At 42.5% G+C, this 22055-nt stretch overlaps 1 protein-coding gene and 1 long non-coding RNA gene across 3 annotated transcripts; one reads left to right on the forward strand and one right to left on the reverse strand.

Moving 5' to 3' along the window:
• Window positions 1–697: 697 nt before the first annotated feature.
• Window positions 698–11372, reverse strand: COA6 (cytochrome c oxidase assembly factor 6). 2 transcript variants are annotated; one of them, XM_001111945.5, is made up of 3 exons: window positions 11150–11372; window positions 10453–10612; window positions 698–1012 (listed from the first exon to the last, which is right to left on the reverse strand). In XM_001111945.5, exons 1-3 carry the CDS (start codon window positions 11359–11361, stop codon window positions 923–925), a joined length of 462 nt encoding a protein of 153 aa, XP_001111945.2. In that variant the 5' UTR covers window positions 11362–11372; the 3' UTR covers window positions 698–922. The 2 variants fall into 2 exon arrangements, with proteins under 2 accessions (XP_001111945.2, XP_014981877.1); XM_015126391.3 differs by having other exon boundaries at window positions 11128–11342.
• On the forward strand, window positions 11304–11854 carry LOC144338037 (uncharacterized). The gene is made up of 2 exons (XR_013411797.1): window positions 11304–11440; window positions 11614–11854. It is a non-coding gene; the product is annotated as an uncharacterized LOC144338037 (long non-coding RNA).
• Window positions 11855–22055: the final 10201 nt, after the last annotated feature.

Genomic DNA, 22055 nt, shown 5'->3' on the forward strand with positions numbered 1-22055 from the left:
TGAATCGATGGATGCAGAACCCGCAGAGGGCCAACTGTATACCTATTTAATCTGATGTAGTCTCCTTCCAAGTGTTTTCTAGTTCTCAGCATACAGGCCTCCATATATTATATTTATACCTAAGTATTCCTTTAATTTTTTTTTGGTGCTATTCACAAATGATATTAGTTTAAAATTCCAATTTTTTTTTTTTTTTTGAGATGGAGTCTCGCTGTGTCACCCAGGGTGGAGTGCAGTGGCCGGATCCCTTTTTTCCTTGTGTATATTGACCTTGTTTCCTGCAACGTTTCTATGATTGTCTTGTAGTTCTAGGAGCTTTTTGTGCATCCATTGGTACATTCTGTAAGACAATAGTATATGTGAGTAGAGCTAGTTTTAGTTCTTCCTTCCCAGTGTGTATGCTTTTTCTTTTTTGTCTCACTGGACTAGCTAGACATCCAGTTACTGTCCCAACATTAAGTGTGATACTAGCTATGGGCTTTTGTATAGATGGCTTTTATTATTTTACTTGTATATTTTAAGTTCATCCTTCTTCCTTATAAACCTTCCACAACCCTCATCGTTTCTCACTTGGGCTGTTGTAATAGCTCTTGCCTGTATTAAAATGCGAACTCCCATTTATTTCACTTCTATGTATATTATAAATTTTATCTGCCTACTATCCATCCTCTAATTAAAAAAAAAAGAAAAAAGTACATGTGTTTATAACAGGTTTTACTTTTTTTCTTAAAATAGAGATTTCTTACTAAATACCATTTTATTTCAATTCTTCACAGATCTGGTTCTTGATCATCTTAATTATCAAGTGTCGGATACAGGGAACAAGAATTGATGTTCACTATCATTTAAACTACTACTGTCCCATAGTCAGTGGAGCTTTTTTTAATGTCCAGAAAGAATACTTTCAATCTTTATGAATAGCCTAGGATTTTGCAGTTGAAGGCTCAAATTGTCCTGCTTCAAATTTTTCTTTGAATTTTAAGTAGTCTCTTCTTTTATCGAAATATTTTATCTGTTGAAAAAAAAAAAAGGATTTGAAATAAGGGCAAGTTATGCAACTTAGATAAGCAAAAGCACAGATTTAAATGTAACACATTATTCAACATAAATTTAAGTGATTTATATTCTAGAATCATTTTCAATTGAGGCATTTGATGAATACGTCTCTGAGGAGAGTGTAGACCAGTGACTTCTAATCCTTTTTGGGTTTTAGACCATGTTGAGAATTTGAATAACTCAGGAACCTTCTCAAGAAATGGACCCATGTGCACACAGGTCAGGCTTGCAGGCAAGTTCAGAGTTCACAGAGAGCTCTCAGGTAGGTCAGAAGGCTTCACATGTGAACACATTGGACCATTTTTTCTTTCTTCTTTTTTTTTTTTTTTTTGAGACAGAGAGTCTTGCTCTGTCACCCAGGCTGGAGTACAGTGGCGCAATCTCAGCTCACTGCAACCTCCGCCTCCCAGGTTCAAGCTATTCTCTGGCCTCAGCCTCCCCAGTAGCTGCAATTACAGGCACCTGCTACCATGCCCAGCTAATTTTTTTGTATTTTTAGTAGCGATGGGGTTTTGCCATGTTGGCCAGGCTGGTCTCAAACTCCTGACCTCAAGTGATCCACCTGCCTAGGCCTCCCAAAGTGCTGGGATTTATAGGCGTGAGCCACCATGCTGAGCCTGGACCATTTTTCTTACCAACTCTAAATTCATCTTCATTGTCAGACTAGAAAACACTAGTTCTTTTGTTAAAAGCCTTTCTTAGGATTTAATTCTTAAAGATTTCAGTGGTGCTTGTAAATAAAAATTAGCTTGGACTAAAAATGTAAAAATCTGCCCTGCCCTGTATCAATCAAGCTGGGATAACAGACACACAAAGTCAGCTGAAAGGAAACATGTCCCTGAGGGCGTACCACAGCCACGGAGTGTGCTAATAGATCTGTTATTTGAGTGACTACTGCTTTCTTATTCACTGAGAAATCTTGTTCTCTAAAATCATCAGCTACCAGAAATTTGCTGTTTGAAGTCTTATCTGTAAGAAGGAAACATCCCACTTTTGTCTAGAAGATCTAAGGCACGCTGACACAGAAGCAACCTCAATCTCCAACTCAGCTTCAGAATGTCAAATAACATTTCTCAACATGAACATGACGCTCAATCTTTTAACTTCAAAGAAGAAAACCCTGGTCCATTTTTCAATCCAGAGCTGATGATGACACCTATGCTTTGTACTGAGGTTGTCAAAACACCATTTCATTTAAATTTTACCTAAACTCCATTCTTCCCCTAAACTTCTAACCACTCTCTTTTTCTTTGTTGGTGAGATGCCCACAGTTCCTCTGGTGTGTGGTCTTCCTGGTTATAAGCATTCACAAATCAGACTACAGATTCATCCCTGGTGGTCTCCGGCTGATTGGGCTAGGATGGATGTTATGTAAAGGATACCAAAGGAAGAAGTGGACAATGCCCTTAACATTTTTGTGACAAAATAATAGATGTTTGCATCTCCTGTCACATCTCCAACTGCCTAAGACAACGCCCTTTAGAGGCTGTACTGACACTGCAGTCCCAACTTGTCCAGAACTTTGCTCCTCTCCAAGCATGTTTCTCCTCTAATACCTATTTCAATGAACACATCACATCCACCTGGACACTTAGATCTCTTTTCTCCTCTTCACTGCCCCAGCGCAAACCCTCATCATTTCTCACTTGGGTTGTTGTAACAGCTCTTTCACTGGCTTCTCTATTTCCAGGCTCAACCATCCTTAATCCACCTGTCCCAGGCTGCCAGAGTATAATCTTTCTGAAACCCAAATTTGATCAGGTCACTTGCTTGTTTGAAGATCTTTCAAGGTATTCATATTGCCTTTAAGGTTTGTAAGACAAACAAGGCCACTGATGGCTTCATCCCAGGCCACATGTCCATCCTCTCTGAATTTACCAGCAGTCACTGAACTGTTTGTCCTACAGAACTACCCCATGCTCATTTCCTGTGCATCTTGATTCCATGCCTTCCCATAGTATCACATTCTGCCTGGAAAGCTCTCCTCCCTAGCCCTCACCTTCTCTTTCAAACAGCCTAAGACCCTCAACACATGGTCCTTTCTCTAAAAGGCTAATGAATCAAGAAGGATTCATTGAGAAATACTGTGTACACATAAGCAAGTGGTCTCTAAACCACTGAATAAGACCCAGGACAGTAGTGTGAATGCCAAAATACTGGGATCTCTGAGACATTTCAAACTTTTATAGAAAACAAGACAATATGTGAATCTGATATTAAGATCACAGATCTTGGATATTTGGTTGCTCTGTTTGTGGAACTTTGTTAGATGATGCTAGAATGATAGGCCTGATCCCTGCTCCTAATTTAGGAATAGGAGACTTTTTTTTTTTTTTTTTGAGACAGAGTCTTACTCTGTCACCCAAGCTGGAGTGCAGTGGTGTGATCTCGACTCACTGCAACCTCTGCCTACCGGGTTCCAGTGATTCTCCTGCCTCAGCCTCCCAAGTAGCTGGGACTACAGGCACGCACTACCATGCGAGGCTAATTTTTGCATTTTCAGTAGAGACAGGGTTTTGCCATGTTGGCCAGGCTGGTCTCGAACACCTGACCTCAGGTGATCACCTGCCTTGGGAGTGGTGGCTCACGCCTGTAATCCCAGAAGACTTTCAATAGGACCATTATACAAGTCACACTGATGAGTGCTATAAAATAGACATGTGAGTACTAGAGAGAACTAATTTGTTTTTGTAACAGCTAGCATATCAGTTGTATGGCATATTTATTTTGTAATAAGCATGTATTTTTGGTGTTTTGGGATAGAATTATTCATTCTAAATCCCAATTTGGTGGTACTATTTTTATCTTTATTTCGTGGCTGTAATATCAGCTAAGTAAAAGATCCAAATTTTGAAATCATAGACATTGAAATCCTCTCTCTACTACTTTACTGGTTGGCTGGTCTAAGACATTATTTTACCTTTCTGAGCCTTAGTTCCTATTGTATAAAACAGATCCAACAGTACCTCGCAAGACTGAATGAAAATTAAAGGCAACAAAAACAAAGCGTCTCATTCAGAATGCACTCAAAAGATATTTCCATTTTCTTGCCCTCCCGTGTGCCTCCCCACCCTTACACACACATATCTCTGGGAAAACTTTTCAGCTTTTATTCTATGGCAGTTGGGTAGGACTTTGACAAGGTAATACTTGAAAAGAGAGCACAGGGGAACAGCGAGCGAAGAACCGATAGTGAAGGGCAGGCTGAGAAATAAGTTAGTTATGCACTAAGAAAGAACAGTGTTGCAGAAGAATATGGGTGTAAATGGGAAACGGGCTATCACTGTCAAATGCTGCAGAAGTCAATGGGAATAATTTACTATATTACCTGCTTCCCTTCTTCGTTACAGTCGTCTACAACTTCGCAGGTCACCATCTGATAGTTAGGCTTTGTGTCCCCACCCAAATCTCATCTTGAATTGTAATCCCCATAATCGCCAAGTGCAAGGGAGAGACCAGGTGAAGGTTGAATCACCGGGTAGTTTCTCCCATGCTGTTCTCGTGAAAGTGAGTGAGTTCTCATAAGATCAGGTGGTTTTACAAGTGGCTCTTCCCCCTTTGTTTGGCACTTCTTCCTGCCGCCTTGTGAAGGTGCCTTGCTTCCCCTTCATCTTCCGCCATGATTCTAAGTTTCCTGAGGCCTCCCCAGCTACGCTGAACTGTGAGTCAATTAAACCTCTTTCCTTTATAAATTACCCAGTGTCAGGCAGTTCTTTATAGCAGTATGAAAACGGACTAATACACCATCATTTTCTCCAACAATACTCAGGTCACAACTCGTGGGTAATTTCAATGTCCGCATACTGATCTTTTCAATACCATGGCCTCTCAGTTCCTTGACCTCTTCAATGATCTCATCCTCCAACCTACCTTACTCCCAGGATCAAAGCTTGTATCTTGTCCTCATAACAAATACAACCCTTCCATAATTCCAATTGTGAGAATCCCATTCTCCAACCCCTACCTGTGACCATTCCCTCTTGGATTTAATGCCAACAGCCCATCAGTCCTACCGCCTTTCCACTGATTGTCATCCCTCTCATGGCCTCATTTCCCTCCTTACTCTTAAACCCAAAGCTCTCCAATGGCTTTCTGTATTACTAAGAGTAAAAGCACCAACCATGGCCGGGCACAGTGGCTCACATCTATAATCCCAGCACTTTGGGAGGCTGAGATGGGCAGATCGCTCGAGTCCAAGAGTTCAAGACCAGCCTGGGCAACATGACAAAGATCACACCACTGCACTCCAGCCTGGGCAACAGAGTGAGACCTGTCTCAAAAAAAAAAAAAAAAAAAAAAAATTAAAAAGTACCTCCCTGGCCTCCCATCTCTTGGCTCTAACTTTTGCTATTCTTCCTGTCCCTTAAACACATTTTTTTGTTTGTTTGTTTAAAAAAAAAAAAAACAGAGTCTTGCTGTGCTGCCCAGGCTGGAGTGCAGTGGCATGATCTCAGCTTACTGCAATCTCCACCTCCTGGGTTCAAGCAATTCTCTTGCCTCAGCCTCCCAAATAGCTGGGATTACAGGTGCCCACCATCACACCCAGCTAATTTTTGTATTTTTAGTAGACATTGGGTTTTGCCATGTTAGCCAGGCTGGTCTCAAATCCTGACCTCAGGTGATCTGCCCGCCTCAGTCTCCCAAAGTGCTGGGATTACAGGCATGAGCCTCTGCGGCTGGCCCATCAGTGCAGGTTTTTGGCTGTTTCATTCTCTCTGCCTGGAATCCTCTTCACCAGGTATCTGCCTATCTGTTCCCTGACATTTTCCTAACTTTGTGAAAATAGTTTCTGTATAAATAAAACCTTTCCTGACCATCCTACTTAAACCTGTACCCTTGTTTGATTTTTCATCCTATCACTTATCACCATATAACATCCTTTTAATTCTACTACTTGTCTCTCTCCCCATACTAGAATGTATGCTACAAGAGGGCTGAGCACTTTGTCTATTTTTCCTTGCTGTATTTTCCTATGGCACATAGAAGGTGCTCAATATATTTGTGGAATGACTAAATGAACAGGATATGGACCAAAAAACATGACAGTAGAGCTGAAGGAGGGCCATCATCTATATTTGGGAGATTTTTTTCTATATCATTTCGTTAAAATGGGCAGGCCATGTGTTCTTGAACTTTTCTTTAATAAATACTCTTCTTATAAAACATGTGAATGTGTTACTTTTCTTGTCAGAGGGGGAACACTGAGTCTCCACTCTAGATCCATTAACTATAATACTCCTTCCCTGGACAAGACAAATACCTGAACTGATGATGAACACAGTCATTCCTCTCTTTTACCCGCTGGCAGCAAGACTAGCTGTGAAGAGCTTGCACTCAGCTCTGCAGTTCTACGGGTGAGTTTTATAGGTACAGACCCCATGTGGGGGTGCTGTGGTGGCTTCATGCTGCCTGCAACTGGACAGGTGGGATTATGGCCACTACTGGGTCTCTGTCCAGATTCCTTCTGCAGACCCATGTACCTACTCCCTGCTGCGCTGGGCAGTGGCTGCTAACACCAGATGGCTGCCCCCTTCTCCAGAGACCTGCCCCTCAGCCAACGCCAATGACTGGCAGGCACAAAAGTCATTAATTATGGTGCAATTCACACTCCAGAGTTTCCAGAAGGATCAGACTGAAGCTGGACAGCAGCTGAGCTCACAGCCCTGACTTATCTAGTCTCCCTCCCGAGAACACTCCAATAATTCAGTCAAGGTTGACATCCAGGGCCCAGGTCCTAAGTTGATGCTGGTGTCTTTCACTGAAGCTGGAAGCATGGGAGGAGGCCTACTGGGTGCATGATGCGGAAGAGCTCACTCTTGTATATGCAGACGTCAAGGTTGGTCCTCATGCATCTCCAACTGGAAGCTAACGGGTGGCTGGAAAGGCAGTTCTGGAGCTGGAGAAAGGGCCAGGCTGGAGACGCACCTTTGGGCACTGTATGGCCTGAAGGCTCATGCACCTCCCAAATTCCCATGTTGAAGCCTTAACCTCAATGTGATGGCATTTGAAGGTGGGGCCTATAGGAGGTGATTAGGTTTAGATGAGGTCATGAGGATGGGCCCTGCTAACCTGATGGGATTAACGTCCTTATAAGAAGAGGAAGAGCCAGGTGCAGTGGCTCACGCCTGTAATCCCAGCACTTTTCGAGGCCGAGGCGGGTAAGAGGTCAGGAGTTCAAGACCAGCCTGGCCAAGATGGTGAAACCCCACCTCTACTAAAACTACAAAAATTAACTGGGTGTGGTGGCAGACGCCTATAATCCCAGCTACTCAGGAGGCTGAGGCAGGAGAATTGCTTGAACCCGGGTGGCAGAGGTTGCAGTGAGCTGAGATCTCGCCACTGTACTCCAGCCTGGGCGACACAGTGAGACTCTGTCTTAAAAAAAAAAAAAAAAAGAGGAAGAGACTGGACCTCTTTCTCTCTCTCTCTGCTGGGTGAGAACACAGCAAGAAGGTGGCTGTCTACAAGCCAGGAGGAGGGCCCTCATTAGAAACTGACCATGCTGGCATCCTGATCTCAGACCTCAAGCCTCCAAAACTGTGAGAAATAAATTTCTTTAAGGTATTTGGTTATGACAGCCTGGGCTAACATAGGCATCAACACATAAGCTGGGACTTCAAGCCATGGCTGTAAACAGGATTGCCTTGGACAAGTGAGTAGCAGAGAAAGGAGCTCTAATGAACACGGGCATTTAACACCCTCACAGGAAGGCATTCCAAAGAGTGGTGACTGCTAGACATGAAGAAACTGGGTGAGAGAACTGTAAAGGGACCCAAGGAGACAGGGCTTTTGTATTTAAGTAGACTTGAATTATAACTCAGTTTCTAGAACAACATGAGACTTGTGCAAGCTATTTTCACAGATCCTGTTCTTGCACGGTAGACACAGGGAGAAGTATGTGGGGTCTGGAATCAGACTACTGAGTTCAAATGCAGGCTCTGTAACTACAAGTGACTTCATGTCAATGTGCCCTTACCTATAAAACTGCTAAGAGAGTTCCATGAAGGATAAAGAAGATAGATGACACATTTCAAGTGTGTAGACTGTAGAGAGGATGTACTCAATTTATGTTAGCAGTGACCATGATGCAGTGACCCAGAGAGAGGTTGGGGCCTCAGGGGATGGCACCCAGTCTGCTTGAGTGGGAGAGATGTACCATCAAGAACCAAACGGCTGGCTGTAAAAACCCTTTCTGACACACAGACTGGAAGCCGCCCTGGAAGCGTGGGAGTGGGAGCCATCAGGCTGGAGAAAAAGCAGTGGGTTTCAGGAGGAGAGAGAGGATAAAAGTGCGATCGAAGGGGAACTCCAGCTTAAACCCGGAGTTGCTCTCAGTGCATCTGTCTAATGGGAAAACTACAGAGGTACAACATTTTCTGCTGGAATCATTATCTAATTCAATCACACAGTCCCACACTGATCAGTTTTCGGTTTACATGTCAAGTTATGTATTTTGTCTTCATAATAATCCCATGCGATAGGCTGTATCAGGCTGGTTTTACAGATGAAGAGTTCATCTAAAGCAACGGCTGGCCAGATGTGGTGACTCAACACCTGTTAATCCCAGTGCTTTGGGAGGTCAAGGTGGGAAGATCACTTGGGCCCAGGAGTTTGAGACCAGCCTGGGCAACATACTAAGATCCTGTCTTCACAAAATATTTTTAAAAATTAGCCAGGTGGCCAAGCGCGGTGGCTCATGCCTGTAATCCCAGCACTTTGGGAGGCCCAGGCGGGCGGATCACGAGGTCAGGAGATTGAGACCATGGTGAAACCCCATCTCTACTAAAAATACAAAAAGTTAGCCGGGCGTGGTGGCGGGCGCCTGTAGTCCCAGCTACTCAGGAGGCTGAGGCAGGAGAATGGCGTGAACCCGGGAGGCGGAGCTTGCAGTGAGCCGAGATCACGCCACTGCACTCCAGCCTGGGCAACGGAGCGAGACTCCGTCTCAAAAAAAAAAAAAAAAAAAAAAAAATCAGCCAGGCATGGTGGCAGATGCCTATAGTGCCAGCTTCTCAGGAGGCTTAGGCGGGAGGATTGCTTGAGGCCAGGAGGTCAAGGCTGCAGTGAGCTATGATCACACCACTGCACTCAAGCCAGGGTGACAGATTGAGAACCTGTCTCTGAAAATTAAAGAAAGAAAAATAAAGTAATTTCTGTTCACTGTGTTCATCCCCAGCTCAGCCACCAATACGACGCCTCCCTGCATCACAGCCTTCTTGTGGCCTCCTTCAAAGCCTCTTAAAGGTTTGAGGTATGAGAGGGTAAAACCCCTAAAACCACTCCAACTCTAAAATTATCTGTTTTCCAACTACACGGTATATTTTGGAGCGGCATAAGATAGTGAAAAGGCACAGACAAATGCAAGTTCAAATCCCACATCAGCCAGTTAGGACTGCCTTAAAATTACAGTTCTACCATTCACTGAGTAATAACAAGCGAGTCACTTCAATGCTCTAAGCTTCAGTTGCCTCCTCTGGAGATAGAGAATAACAACGTCTTGCTCTGTGGCTCACGCTGGAATGCAGTGGTGTGATCTTGGCTCACTGCAACCTCCACCTCCCGCGTCCCGGTTCAAGCAATTCTCCTGCCTCAGACTCCTGAGTAGCTGGGAATAGAGGCACATACCACCATGCCCAGCTATTTTTTTTGTCTTTGTATTTTTAGTAGAGATGGGGTTTCACTATGTTGGCCAGGCTGGTCTTGAACTCCTGACCTCGTGATCTGCCCGCCTCGGCCTCCCAAAGTGCTGGGATTGCCGGCGTGAGCCACCACGCCCAGCCAACAGCACCTATCTTAACAGGTATTGGTGAAGATGAAAATGTCAAGCACTTAGCACACACGGCCACTTACTAACCTCAGTAATAGTCCCCTTTCCAATCCCCCCTTATACTAACGGCAGGGAATACAGCGCTTGAATGCCTGTCAGGGAGACAGAATCTACCATAAGAACCTTTTTTTTCTTCTACTTACCAAACTCCTTTCTTTGTATTTTGGGTATATGATGACTTAAAGGATTTTGGGTGAGCAACTGGGAATGTTTTATTTCTGATAGTAGCTCTAGGCCAATTAATTTTGCCAACTCCTGCCCAAGATTAAATACTACCCCTTCAGAAGATCCTGGAAAAGTCCACCCGTGAAATGAACTGGAATTTTTTGGTTATTGTTCATATGTTTGTTGTGTTTTTCAGTGCTCTTTAATGTGTCAGCTGACATTCTCCAAACATCTACCTGATGTACATGCATCAAATAAGGCTAGATTACCAGGCAAGGTTTTCTCTGTGCCTCAAAGACACTGTTAATTGACATGCCTCAGAGAGTGCTTCATGTCAGCCTACCCCACTCACAGTATAAGCTCGATGTATCTTAACAGGGAAGATAAACACATCTGTGACTTACCCACTGTTGGGGACAACTTGATTCGAAAGAGCTTCTTAACTTCTTGCATTGAGAAGCATCCTCTAAGTTCTCATCTAAACACTTCCAGTACTCATCCCGGGCCCCCCAGCAGACCTGTCTTTCCTTCATAGATGGCGCTGCCATTCCTACTGGGATGAAGCTGTTGGCCAAAATAACATTTGAGATTAACAACGAACTTTGTAATCTGAAGAGAAGGTAAGGAAAGAGGAAAACCGTCAATCTCCTCTTCCTTTAAAACTAAAACAAAAAACAAAAAAACCATGCTTCAGGATTTTGATGATGCAACTGAACCCAATCAGTTCTCGGTGGCAGCATAAGACCACTCGCTCTTGACGCTTATCTCACACTGTGTGATTTGATCCCTGCTGGGGCGGCAGCGTGGGCTACGAAAGCCTGGCTGAGAACTGTGGCTCTGTCCCAGTCGCTTAGGGCAGTTCATTTATTCTCTCCGAGGCCGTTTCCCACCAGTAAAGCGGGAACAGCAGTGCCTAGTTTACAGGGTTACTGTTCGAACCTAAGCGCTGTAGAAACAGGTGTGCAGGGGCCACAATCACCAAGCAGGCGACTGGAGTGCCACCCCGTTTTGCACAAGAGGAACCCGCGGCTCGGGGACAGCAAGGGATCTCCCGGGCCCACACTCCATGCGCGTCTCACCCGGACCCCTCAGCGAGCCGACCTCTCTGCCCGCCCACGTCTGGCTTCCTTCCGATGTCGACGAGAGGAAAGGGTCACGCAGGCCACCAACCGGCGGTGGAAGGCGCGGTGCCGAGTCCTGCCACTGCAGGGTCGCCCCGCTGGCTCGAGCTCTAGAAGAGTAGATCTCCCCAACCGCAGAAAGCAATTCACTCGGAGAAATCGCGGACTCTTTTGACCCTTCCGGGCTACCATTTACTTTCCATAGAGGGGCGGGACTTCCTGTTTCGCTTTTATCTGTAGGACTGACTTCCGGCCTTCAAGGGCAAGAAGGGTATATACTTATATATCGTCGCGCAGTGTGTCCCGGAAGGCTTTAATGGGCTAGCCCCGCGGGACAAGGCGAGCCGAGGGGTTTGTGTGGAAGTTTGCACCTGAGAGTGCGAGAACTGGACAGAGTGTTGCAGAACCGCAATACGTTCTCGTTTTGTTTTGTTTTTGATACAGGGTCTCGCTCTTCCGCCCAGTCTTGAGTGCAGTGGTGAGAACACGGTTTACTGCAGCCTCAAAATCCTGGACCCAAAAGATCCTCCCACCTCAGCCTGCCTCCCAGGTAGCTGGGATGACAGGCGCACAACACCATCGCTTCTTGGATTAAAAGAAAAGGATGAAACGGGCCTCAGAAAGAGGCGGTGACGTCCCAGAACCCATGGCGGGGGAGTTGGGAAAATAAATATTTGTATTGTTATCTCCCTTGTGGCTTTTTTTAACCCCCGAAACAGCAAGGTATTTTTAAAAGGGAAGAAGAGAGTTGCCTCAAATATTTTGAGATGTTGTTATTTTTAATACGTGAGTTAATATCTTAGAAACAAAATGAACAAGAAAAAATGAAAATTTTAGAAAATATGCGTTAATATCTCAGCAGAATCTTTATTAAAAAGCATGTTTATAGTCAGTCATCTGGCACCCCGTTCTCTTAATAGATTCCATCTGTTCCACCATCTAGTTCTAAAACATTTATATAAGATAAGCAATTTACGATTTTGCACTCAGTGCAGTTTGAGCCATTCCAAATTCAATATATGCAGACTTCAGGGTGGCGATGTGATGCTAAGTACCACCAAATATGTGTTCTGCAATATAGAAAGTATTTCCCCCATAGTTAATGCACTCTAATAGCGGAGTTACTTTAGCTTTACCAGAGCCACCCCCTTCTTTTACATCATGTCTATTGACGTCGGTTTACATATAGATGTCTTTTAAATATGACTGATGGAATATAAAAGGAATGAAAGGAAAGAGTCTTAGATGACTTCTGAGTCTAAAAAGGAAATGTGTTTTAAATTTAAAATTTATATGTACCTAATGAAAAATACATATGAAACAAAGTGAAGCGACAGAATTACAAAAAAAAAAAAAAATGCCTGGTCATACTGGGTAATTTTAACAGGCCTTTCTCACTAATTGTTAAGACTAGCAAGAGAAAAATTAAGAATATAGGAAACGTGAATAACATGATGTACAAACGACGCAATTAATATATACAGAACAACACGAGCAAAATCAGAATGTACAGTTTTTTGAAAGCAGACACAACACATCACCACAGTCAACCACATACTTAGTTATAAAACAACAAATTTTGAAAATTGAAATAATTTTCATTTTTTACTACAGTGCATTTAAGATAGAAATCAATAAAGAACTGTAAAAAGTCGAATAACACAGAGACAGAGTCGATGGTATTGAGAAAATACTTTGAACTGAACCATAAGATACAATAGCAACACCTGTGGGATGAAACTAAAGCAGCACTTAGAGGGACATTTATAGCCATAATTAAGTATATTAGAAGAATCCGAAAAGTCTTGAGCTGAAAATCCCTTTTCAAGACGTTAGTAAAAGGACAGCAAAATAAGACAGAAAATAGAAGGACAGAAATAACGTTAAGAGCAGAAATTAATGAAATGGAAAATAAAAGCAGTGGTGTACCAGAGCCAGCCTGTACTGGCATGGGAGAGCCAATTGTGCACACCTCTTGGCAACTCCATGATCAATAACATCAAATAAGTAGCTTGAAGTCACCTATGATGGGACTGTTTACACTATGGAAATCAACAAACAAGCCAGGATTTTGTTTTATGTTTGGAGCTAATTCACCAGCACACCACAGCATAGAATAGGTTGAAAGAAACCAAAAGCTGATTTATTTGGAAAAAAACTAATTAAAATAGGCAAACATCTAATAGCTATAAAAGGAGGGATGTCAACAATCTTTATCAAGAATGGAAACTAGAAATACTATAGACATCAAAAAAGTTAGATAATCTTGTAAACAATTTAGTGCAAATAAGATTTAGATGACTGTACAGATTTCAAGAAAAACAACTGACTCAAAAGTAGAGAAACCATTAAGTAATTTGAATGAGAGTGAAGAATCTTCATACACACAAATCCTAGGTACATGGCTCCACCAGTAAGTTCCTAAAAGCTTTGAAATAATTCCATTCTTACTGAATAAGGCTACCATAACTTTTGTACTAATTGTAAAATCCCCAAACCTCTGAAACACCAAACACTTTGGCACTCATTTGATGAAAAATATGTCTTAAAGTAACATGAGACTCTTTATAGTTGTTATTAACGTTACCACTTAGGTGACGGCATATGTTTTTCTGTAGAAATATTAATGTATTTCATTATGGGTACTGTCCCAGTTCTTGCTGAGAATATTATACAATATATGTTGTATGTTTCAAACTAGCCTTCTAATATTTAAAATAGTCTATATTTCAAACATCTGCCTCCAGGGATTTCAGATAAGTTATGAGGACCTATATGAGAAAAAATCTTTGTGACATAGGTTAAGAGGAATTTTTAGCCATAAAGGAAAAGCTCAGTAATTATCAAATGATGTGGCCGGGCGCAGTGGCTCATGCCTGTAGTCCCAGCACTATGGGAGGCTGAGGCAGGCAGATCATGAGGTCAGGGGTTCGAGACCAGCCTGGCCAACATGGTGAAACCCCATCTCTAACAAAGACATAAAAAATTAGCCAGACATGGTGGTGTGTGCCTGTAATCCCAGCTACTCAGGAGGCTGATGCAGGAGAATTGCTTGAACTCAGGAGGCATAGGTTGCAGTGAGCCGAGATCATGCCATTGCACTCCAGCCTGGGTGGCAGGGTGAGACTCTGTCTAAAAAAAAAAAAAGATGTATTACATACATAAAAATATTGGGCTACATAAAAGTAATGAACTTTTGTTTACCAAACAATGCCATGAAGCCAGTGAAAAAGAATTAGTACCCAGAATATGCAAATAACACAAATCAATAAGAAATAGACTTGCCCATTTTGAAAATGGGCAAAAAGCTTAAATAGGCACAGCACCAAATGCAAATGACTAATATATGAAAGGACCAACATTCTCATTAGTAACTATAGAAAGGAACATGAAGATAACAATGCAGTACTATTAGACACACACCAGATCAAAAAAAAATTTAAAGTTTGACAGAAACAAGTTTTAAGGAAGAAGCAACGAATATCCTCATACACTATGGTAGCATAAATTGATACAATCAGGGAAAACAGTGTGGCATTATCTAGTAAGATTGAAGATACACATTCACTGTGACTCAGCAACTCTACAGAATTTCCTGTACATGTGCATTTTTGCTGAAACCATTATAAAACCCAAACTTGTATCAACAATAGAATGGATAAATTATGGTAATCGTACTGTGAAATGCAATAGAGCAACAAAGAGAAACAAACGATTATCTACAATAACATGGTGAATTGCCATACTGAGACAACCAAGGAATACAGAATGTTTCCACTTACATAAAGTTCAAAAATGGGCAGAACTCTACTATATTGTTTAAAATACAGTCATAAGTAGTAAAACTATAAAGAAAAGCTAAGACATGGTTATCACAAATGTTCCTCTCCAGGGTGAGAAAGGAGACATGATCAGGGAGGGGCACATGGGATGAGGGGCTCCTGTTTTATATACGGACCTGAGTGTTTGCTTTATAATTATTCTTGAAATAAACTGTACATATATGTTTTATTCACTTTTCCATAGGAATGTATATCTCACAATTTCTAAACAAATAAAATGAGTCATTGACCTGAGAAAGGTCATCTTTAATAAATTTGATTTATAGAAAGGTAAAAATAGTGGTCATACAGAACATTTGTAGTGTGGTTACTAAATTTTTAATGAATTTAGTATCTTAAGTGCTCTTCGAGGTCAAAAGTTAGTGGTCTCTAGTGCTAAATGCCACTGTGCACCTAAGCAATTCCTACTGGTCTGTGGTAAGCCTAAGGGATAGACAAGGAACATATTACCAGAGAGATGCAGTGAGGTGCAATAACATCCCCCACCTTACCTCTGAAGAAGTCTGTAGTTCACCAATTAGGAAACGCTGGTTTCACTAACAGAGCAAAAACAAACTAGAAGAGAGGAATTTTGAGGTGTTGATAAGAAAAAGAAAATTAATACAGGATAACAATCGCAAAGACCATTTCACCTTATAAAATCTTAAAGATTAAAATGGAAGAATGTGGGTGCCATAAAATGATTTCAAGTGTGCTGTTTTGACACAAAGAGGGTGTAATCACCCAGCCTATGTTTGGAGGAGAGAGGAGGCGAGGAGGAGTCAGTGTGAAGAGGTGGAAGACGTGTTGTGCTGGGTTGCCATCCAGAGGAAATTTCGAGTGGGTGCTCTCTAGTCGGAACGAAGTAGATCCCCAAACCACTGGTGGGCAGGGCCAGACAGACCCAGTCGCACTGAAAATGTATGTGTTGTTTTTCTGTTGCTGCCCACAGACTTTTATTTATAATCTGTACTGTTACAAAGCAGTTATCACAGACACCCACTCACGGACACAAACCGGAGAACGATTCCCTTGACTTCAGTGTTGCTACAGCGATCTTCTGAATTTCTTCTAGCTCTCTGTGCTGTCTCCTTGCCTTCCCCAACCCCCTTAACTATAGGTATGCGCCAAGATGCTGTCCCTTCATTTCTTTCTCTCGTCTCCTCTCTCTCTCTCTCTCTCTCTCTCTCTCTGCATTGTTTTAGTTGCTGAGTCGATTCACTCTGATAATTTCGGTTAGCACTTCTGTCACAAAGACTTGCAAGACTATGTTTTGGTTCTTAACAGAACCTTTGTGACAGTTTTCTTGTTCCACATCCCTACTGGATAGCTTCACTTATCTTTCCATCCTTCCAAGACGTTCAGAAGTGGACTCGGTATTTTCTCTCTAGAAGCGCTGCTCTTCTTAAGCTGTTCCTTTTCATCAGTTCCACAGGTCCTTTGTCTTCCCGTTAGAAGCCTTCCAGTTCTCTCTTAGGCTCCCTGCTCCGTATTTACACAGCCAATTCATTTCACAGCATTACGCATCTGTGCCAGCCGCCATGCTAGGCCTCGGGGATAAAGACAAGTAAGAGGCCCGTGGCTCACGCCTGTAATCCCAGCACTTTGGGAGGCCGAGGTGGGCGGATCACGAGGTCAGGAGATGGAGACCATCCTGGCTAACAAGGTGAAACCCCGTCTCTACTAAAAATACAAAAAATTAGCCAGGCGTGGTGGCGGACGCCTGTAATCCCAGTTACTCCGGAGGCTGAGGCAGGAGAATCGCTTGAACCCGGGAGGTGGAGCTTGCAGTGAGCCGAGATTGCACCACTGCACTCCAGCCTGGGCGACAGAGCGAGAAAAAAAAAAAAGACAAATAAGGTAGGTCTCAGCCTTCGAGAAGCTCGGTCTAGTGGAGGACATGGACCATATTATCCTCTAGTAAAGGGCAGTGAGAGCTATGATAGAGGCAGGCACCCAATGCAATGGGTGTCCAGAACAGGAGTTTGCCCAGAGAACTCAAAAAGGGGAACACAGGCGGTGTTAGAAACAGCACAGTGGAGTGGACAAGAGTATTGCGTTCAGAGGCAGACTAGGCTTGAATTCTATCTCCTCCAGTGTCAAGCTGTGCAATCTTGGTCAGCTTACTGAATCTTTATATACATTGGTTTCCTCAACTGAAAATGTGGATGGTAATATAGACCTTAGGTTTCTAGTGAAAGTTAAATGAAACAAGCCATGCAAAGCACTTAGAACAGTGTCTAGCACATTCAAAAATTTCATTAATTCAACACACACACACACACACACACACATATATATAGGGAGAGAGAGAGAGGGAAGGAGAGCACTTACTATGTGTTGTTTTAGGGGCTTGGGTGACATCAGAGAACATATAGATAAAAATTACTACCCTCATGGAATGTGCATTTTAACAGGGAGACAATAAGCAATAAACATAAAAAATAAAGTATATGTAGTATGTTAGGTAAGTGTTATAGAAAAGAGAAAATGTTAATTATTAATATTACTGTATTATAGAGGTCACTTCATCTTAGACTTAAAGGAAGAGAAACCTTATAAACAGAATGATGTTTCATCTCATCTAAGATGCATTCATCATAAGTTGCACCATTATTATTATTTTTCTTTTTGAGACAGTCTCACTTTGTCCCCCAGGCTGGAGTATAGTGGCCCGATCTTGCTTGGCTCACTGCAACCTCTGGGAGCAGGTTCAAGTGATTCTCCTGCCTCAGCCTCCCGAGCAGCTGGGACTACAAGCACATACCACCATGCCTGGCTAATTTTTTGTATTTTTAGTAGAGACGGGGTTTCACCGTGTTAGCCAGGATGGTCTCCATCTCCTGACCTTGTCTTGTGATCCGCCTGCCTCGGCCTCCCAAAGTGCTGGGATTACAGGCGTGAGTCACCGTGCCCGGCCTGCACCATTATTTTATATAACACTAAGAAAAGAAAAAACATTGCCAATTGAGTATAACACAATGCTTTTTATTACTGAGGATTTTTCTTTTTGTTTTTGAAACAGAGTCTTGCTCTGTTGCCCAGGCTGGAGTGCAGTGGCATGATCTTGGCTCACTACAACCTCCACCTCCCGGATTCAAGCTATTCTTGTGCCTCAGCCTCCCAGGTAGCTGGAATTATAGGCGCCCACTTACCACACCCAGCGAATTTTTGTATTTTTAGTAGAGATGGGGTTTCTCCATGTTGGCCAGGCTGGTCTCGAACTCCTGACCTCAAGTGATCCACCTGCCTCAGCCTCCCAAAATGCTGGGATTACAGACGTGAGGCACCATGCCCAGTCCTACCTAGGATTTTTATCTTAAACATTAAAACCTATTTAGATATATTTAGGCATGGATTATTTTCATCATATTATACTTTTAAATGCATTAAAATGAACACAAAAGCAGAAATTGATTAAGGTATTCCTAAAACTTCTTTATATTTAGTCCTCTAAATCACTTTTTGATTGAGTCACAAATGTATTCCCTTCCCTTCAGGCAAAGCAAGCAGTAATATGAATGTCCAGAGAGAGGGCAGAACCGGTCTCTGGAGAAGAGTGAACAGCTTACTATCCCTGGAACGTAGGATGCTGCCTGGGGGTTTGTGGGAAAGAGGTGAGGAGGTCTCTCCATCATTAGAGCCTACTGTTCCTTGATTAAAAACAACTCTCAACTTTTTTCTTCTTAATTAATTCACATCATTCACGTATTCAACAGACACTTATCCAGTCCCTACCACCAATATGGGGCCACATGGTGGTGCAGACACAGTCCTGGCCCCCAAGTTGCTTTCAAGCCGCCCATACCTGGGTCATTGTATAACAGATCCTGATTCTTCTTGGCCTGAGGTTCCATATTCTTTCCCTTGCATCCATCCTTGCTCAACTCTGCTGGGCAAGTCTCACACAAGTGCCACTTTCATCACGTTGCTCTGATCCATCCTCAGGCACAAATGATGAACAGCTATTTGATTTCTCAGCCTGACATTAGGGGTCTCTAGTCGCTGCAGGCTGACTCCAGCCTTCCATAGCCTGCTGATTCTTCCCTGCTCCTTGGGTCAGGCCCCCTCTTGGCCGGTGCACCCCCCCACTCATTCCCACATCTATGCTGGTTCTTACCTCTGCTCTCACCTTTGATGCGCTTCTCCTACCCGCTCAACAACGAAATCTCATGCACTGGCCTATATCCTTCCAGAAGCCTTCAATGACAGGAGAGCCTTTTCCTGATGACTTTTGTACTCCTAGCCAGTATAACGTGTTCTGTAATGAGCCCTCTCCACAGCTAGGCATGGTGGCTTACGCCTATAATCCCAGCACTTTGGGAGGCCGAGGCAGGTGGATCATTTGAGGTCAGGATTTCGAGACCAGCCTGGCCAACATGGTGAAACCCTGTCTCTACTAAAAAATACAAAAAATTAACTGGGTATAGTGGTGCACACCTGTAATCTCAGCTACTTGGGAGGCTGAGGCATGAGAATCGTTTGAACCCGGGAGGTGGAGGTTGCAGTGAGCCGAGATTGCACCACTGCACTCCAGCCTGGGTGACAGAGCGAGACTTTGACTCAAAAAATAAATAAATAAACAAATAAATAAATAGATAAGTAAATAAATAAATACAAATTAACCCTCTCAATTTATTTCACGGTCTGTTTGATGTGAAACCCCTGCCCTCAGTTCTGCGTAGAGAAGGGGTTTGGTAATTTCCCATTTATTCCTTATAGTACATAATACCTTGTCGCTACATATGGAAAACACCTAAGACACAGCTGCCATTTGCATGAAGAATACACAGTGAAAAGAGAAATTGGACTGCTTAATACATAATATCTCTCATTTGACACACAAAGGTTTATGGAGTGAGTGTCTTACGCACTATGCCTGACGTTCGGGGAAGCATAGCTCAATGAAATGCAATCTTTGCCTTTGATTTGTTCATAGTCTAGTGGGGAAGTCAGATATGGAAACCTGAAGTCACAATGTAGTAAAAACTAATACTGAGCTATGGGCCAAGGATCGTGAGCATGGAGGATGGGGTAGCGCCTCTTTTCTGGGAGAATCAGAGGGGTCTTCACTGAGCAAGTGAACTTGGAGGCTACATTGAAGAAAGAGTGAATGTTTCCCAGATAGGAAGGGAAAAGGAGGCATTTGAAGCAGAGATAAGTGCAAAGGCCTGAGAACCTAAAAGAACTTAGTGCCTTAGTGTTCTCAGCCTCACTGAGCACTTCCTAATTTAGAGCCTTTGCGTTGGCTGGCCCCTGGGGTTCCTCTGTGTGGGGTGGTTTCTCCAACCATTTCTTCTTCTCCAAGTCTTGGCTCACCAAGTCCTAAGCAATTCTCCCTATTTAAGTTAAAACCTACTCCCACCTCCATTGTCTAACATCCCAACACCAGTTTTGAATATTCCATTCTTTTCCCATTGATTTACGATGTCAATTTCATCCATGACAGCTTATAATATTTATAGTTTATAATATTATAGCTGAGTAAATCTATTTATCAACTATATATGTATCTATGTATCTATGTATCTACCTAGTTAGCTATTAACCTATATGTATATATATCTTTTTTTTTTTTTTTTTTTTTGAGACGGAGTCTTGTTCTGTCACCCAGACTGGAGTGTAGTGGCGCCATCCTGACTCACTGCAATCTCTGCCTCCTGGGTTCAAGCAATTCTCATGTCTCAGCCTCCCAAGCAGCTGGGATTACAGACATGCGCCACTACGCCCGGCTAATTTTTTGTATTTTTAGTAGAGATGGGGTTTCACCATATTGGCCAGGCTGGTCTCGAACTCCCGACCTCAGATGATCCACCTGCCTCAGCCTCCCAAAGTGCTAGGATTACAGACATGAGCCACCACGCCCAACCGTATGTATGTATTCATCCATCTATCCATCATCCATCTATATAGCTAAGCTTGTATTGTGGTATTCACTCAAAACCCACACATTTTTATTGCTGTTGCTATTATTAAATTATTTCTTAATTACTGAAAGAAGTATATTAAAATATGTCACAATGATTATAGATTTGTCTGTTTCTTTGTTTATATTTCTAACAGTTACAGCTCACAGCTATCTTGTTAGGTATATACTATTATATATACCATCAACACAAATTTCTTATTGTTTAACATTTCTGGCCTTGAATTTTATTAACTGATATTAATATTACCTCATTTCCTCTTTTTTTTTGTAGCATTTCCTCAGTGTATCTTTTAAAAATCCTTTATTTGCATCCTTTTTTGGGTCATTTTGTTTTAGTTTCACCTCTTGTACAGAGCATACAGTGACACTGAAAATTCTTAGGTAAGAATTTCTGTTCTTTTTTTTTTTTTTTTTGAGACAGAGTCTTACTCTGTTGCCAGGCTGGAGTGCAGTGGCACAATCTTGACTCACTGCAACCTCCACCTCCGGGGTTCAAGTGATTCCCCAGCCTCAGCCTCCCGAGTAGCTAGGCCTACAGGCACGCGCCACCACGCCCGGCTAATTTTTATTTCATATTTTAGTAGAGATGGGGTTTCAACATGTTGGCCAAAATGGTCTTGATCTCCTGACCTAGTTATGCGCCCGCCTCAGCCTCCCAAAGTGCTGGGATTACACACGTGAGCCACTGCGCCCAGCCAAGAATCTCTGTTCTTAGTGGATGATTGTAATCTATTTCATTTACAAGGATTATGAATGCATCCAAAATTATTCCAGTCTGACCAGGCCTGTTTCTGGTAGGTGGGAAAAGAGTATAAATGAGAACCCATGTTTCATATGCTTGGTACTTAAAAGTTATGAATCAAGCTGAAAATAAAATGTTTTTTTCCTTTACCTTGACAAGTGTACCTTCATAACAGCAACACTGAAAAAGATGTATAAACGTATGGTTTTTATAAAGTTTCCAAAATGTCAAAGATGGATGAATTTAATTATTATTAGCCTTATCTGGGAGTCCTGTTGATGAGTCAACAATATTTGATTGAGCAACAAAATAATCTATTCAAAAGTATGTATTCTGTAAAATGTATTTTTCTTGCCTTTGTTTCAGAAAAATTGTTAATTATGTTGTTAAAAGA

This window comes from Macaca mulatta, chromosome 1 (genome assembly GCF_049350105.2).
Source record: "Macaca mulatta isolate MMU2019108-1 chromosome 1, T2T-MMU8v2.0, whole genome shotgun sequence".
Lineage (NCBI taxonomy): Eukaryota > Metazoa > Chordata > Mammalia > Primates > Cercopithecidae > Macaca > Macaca mulatta.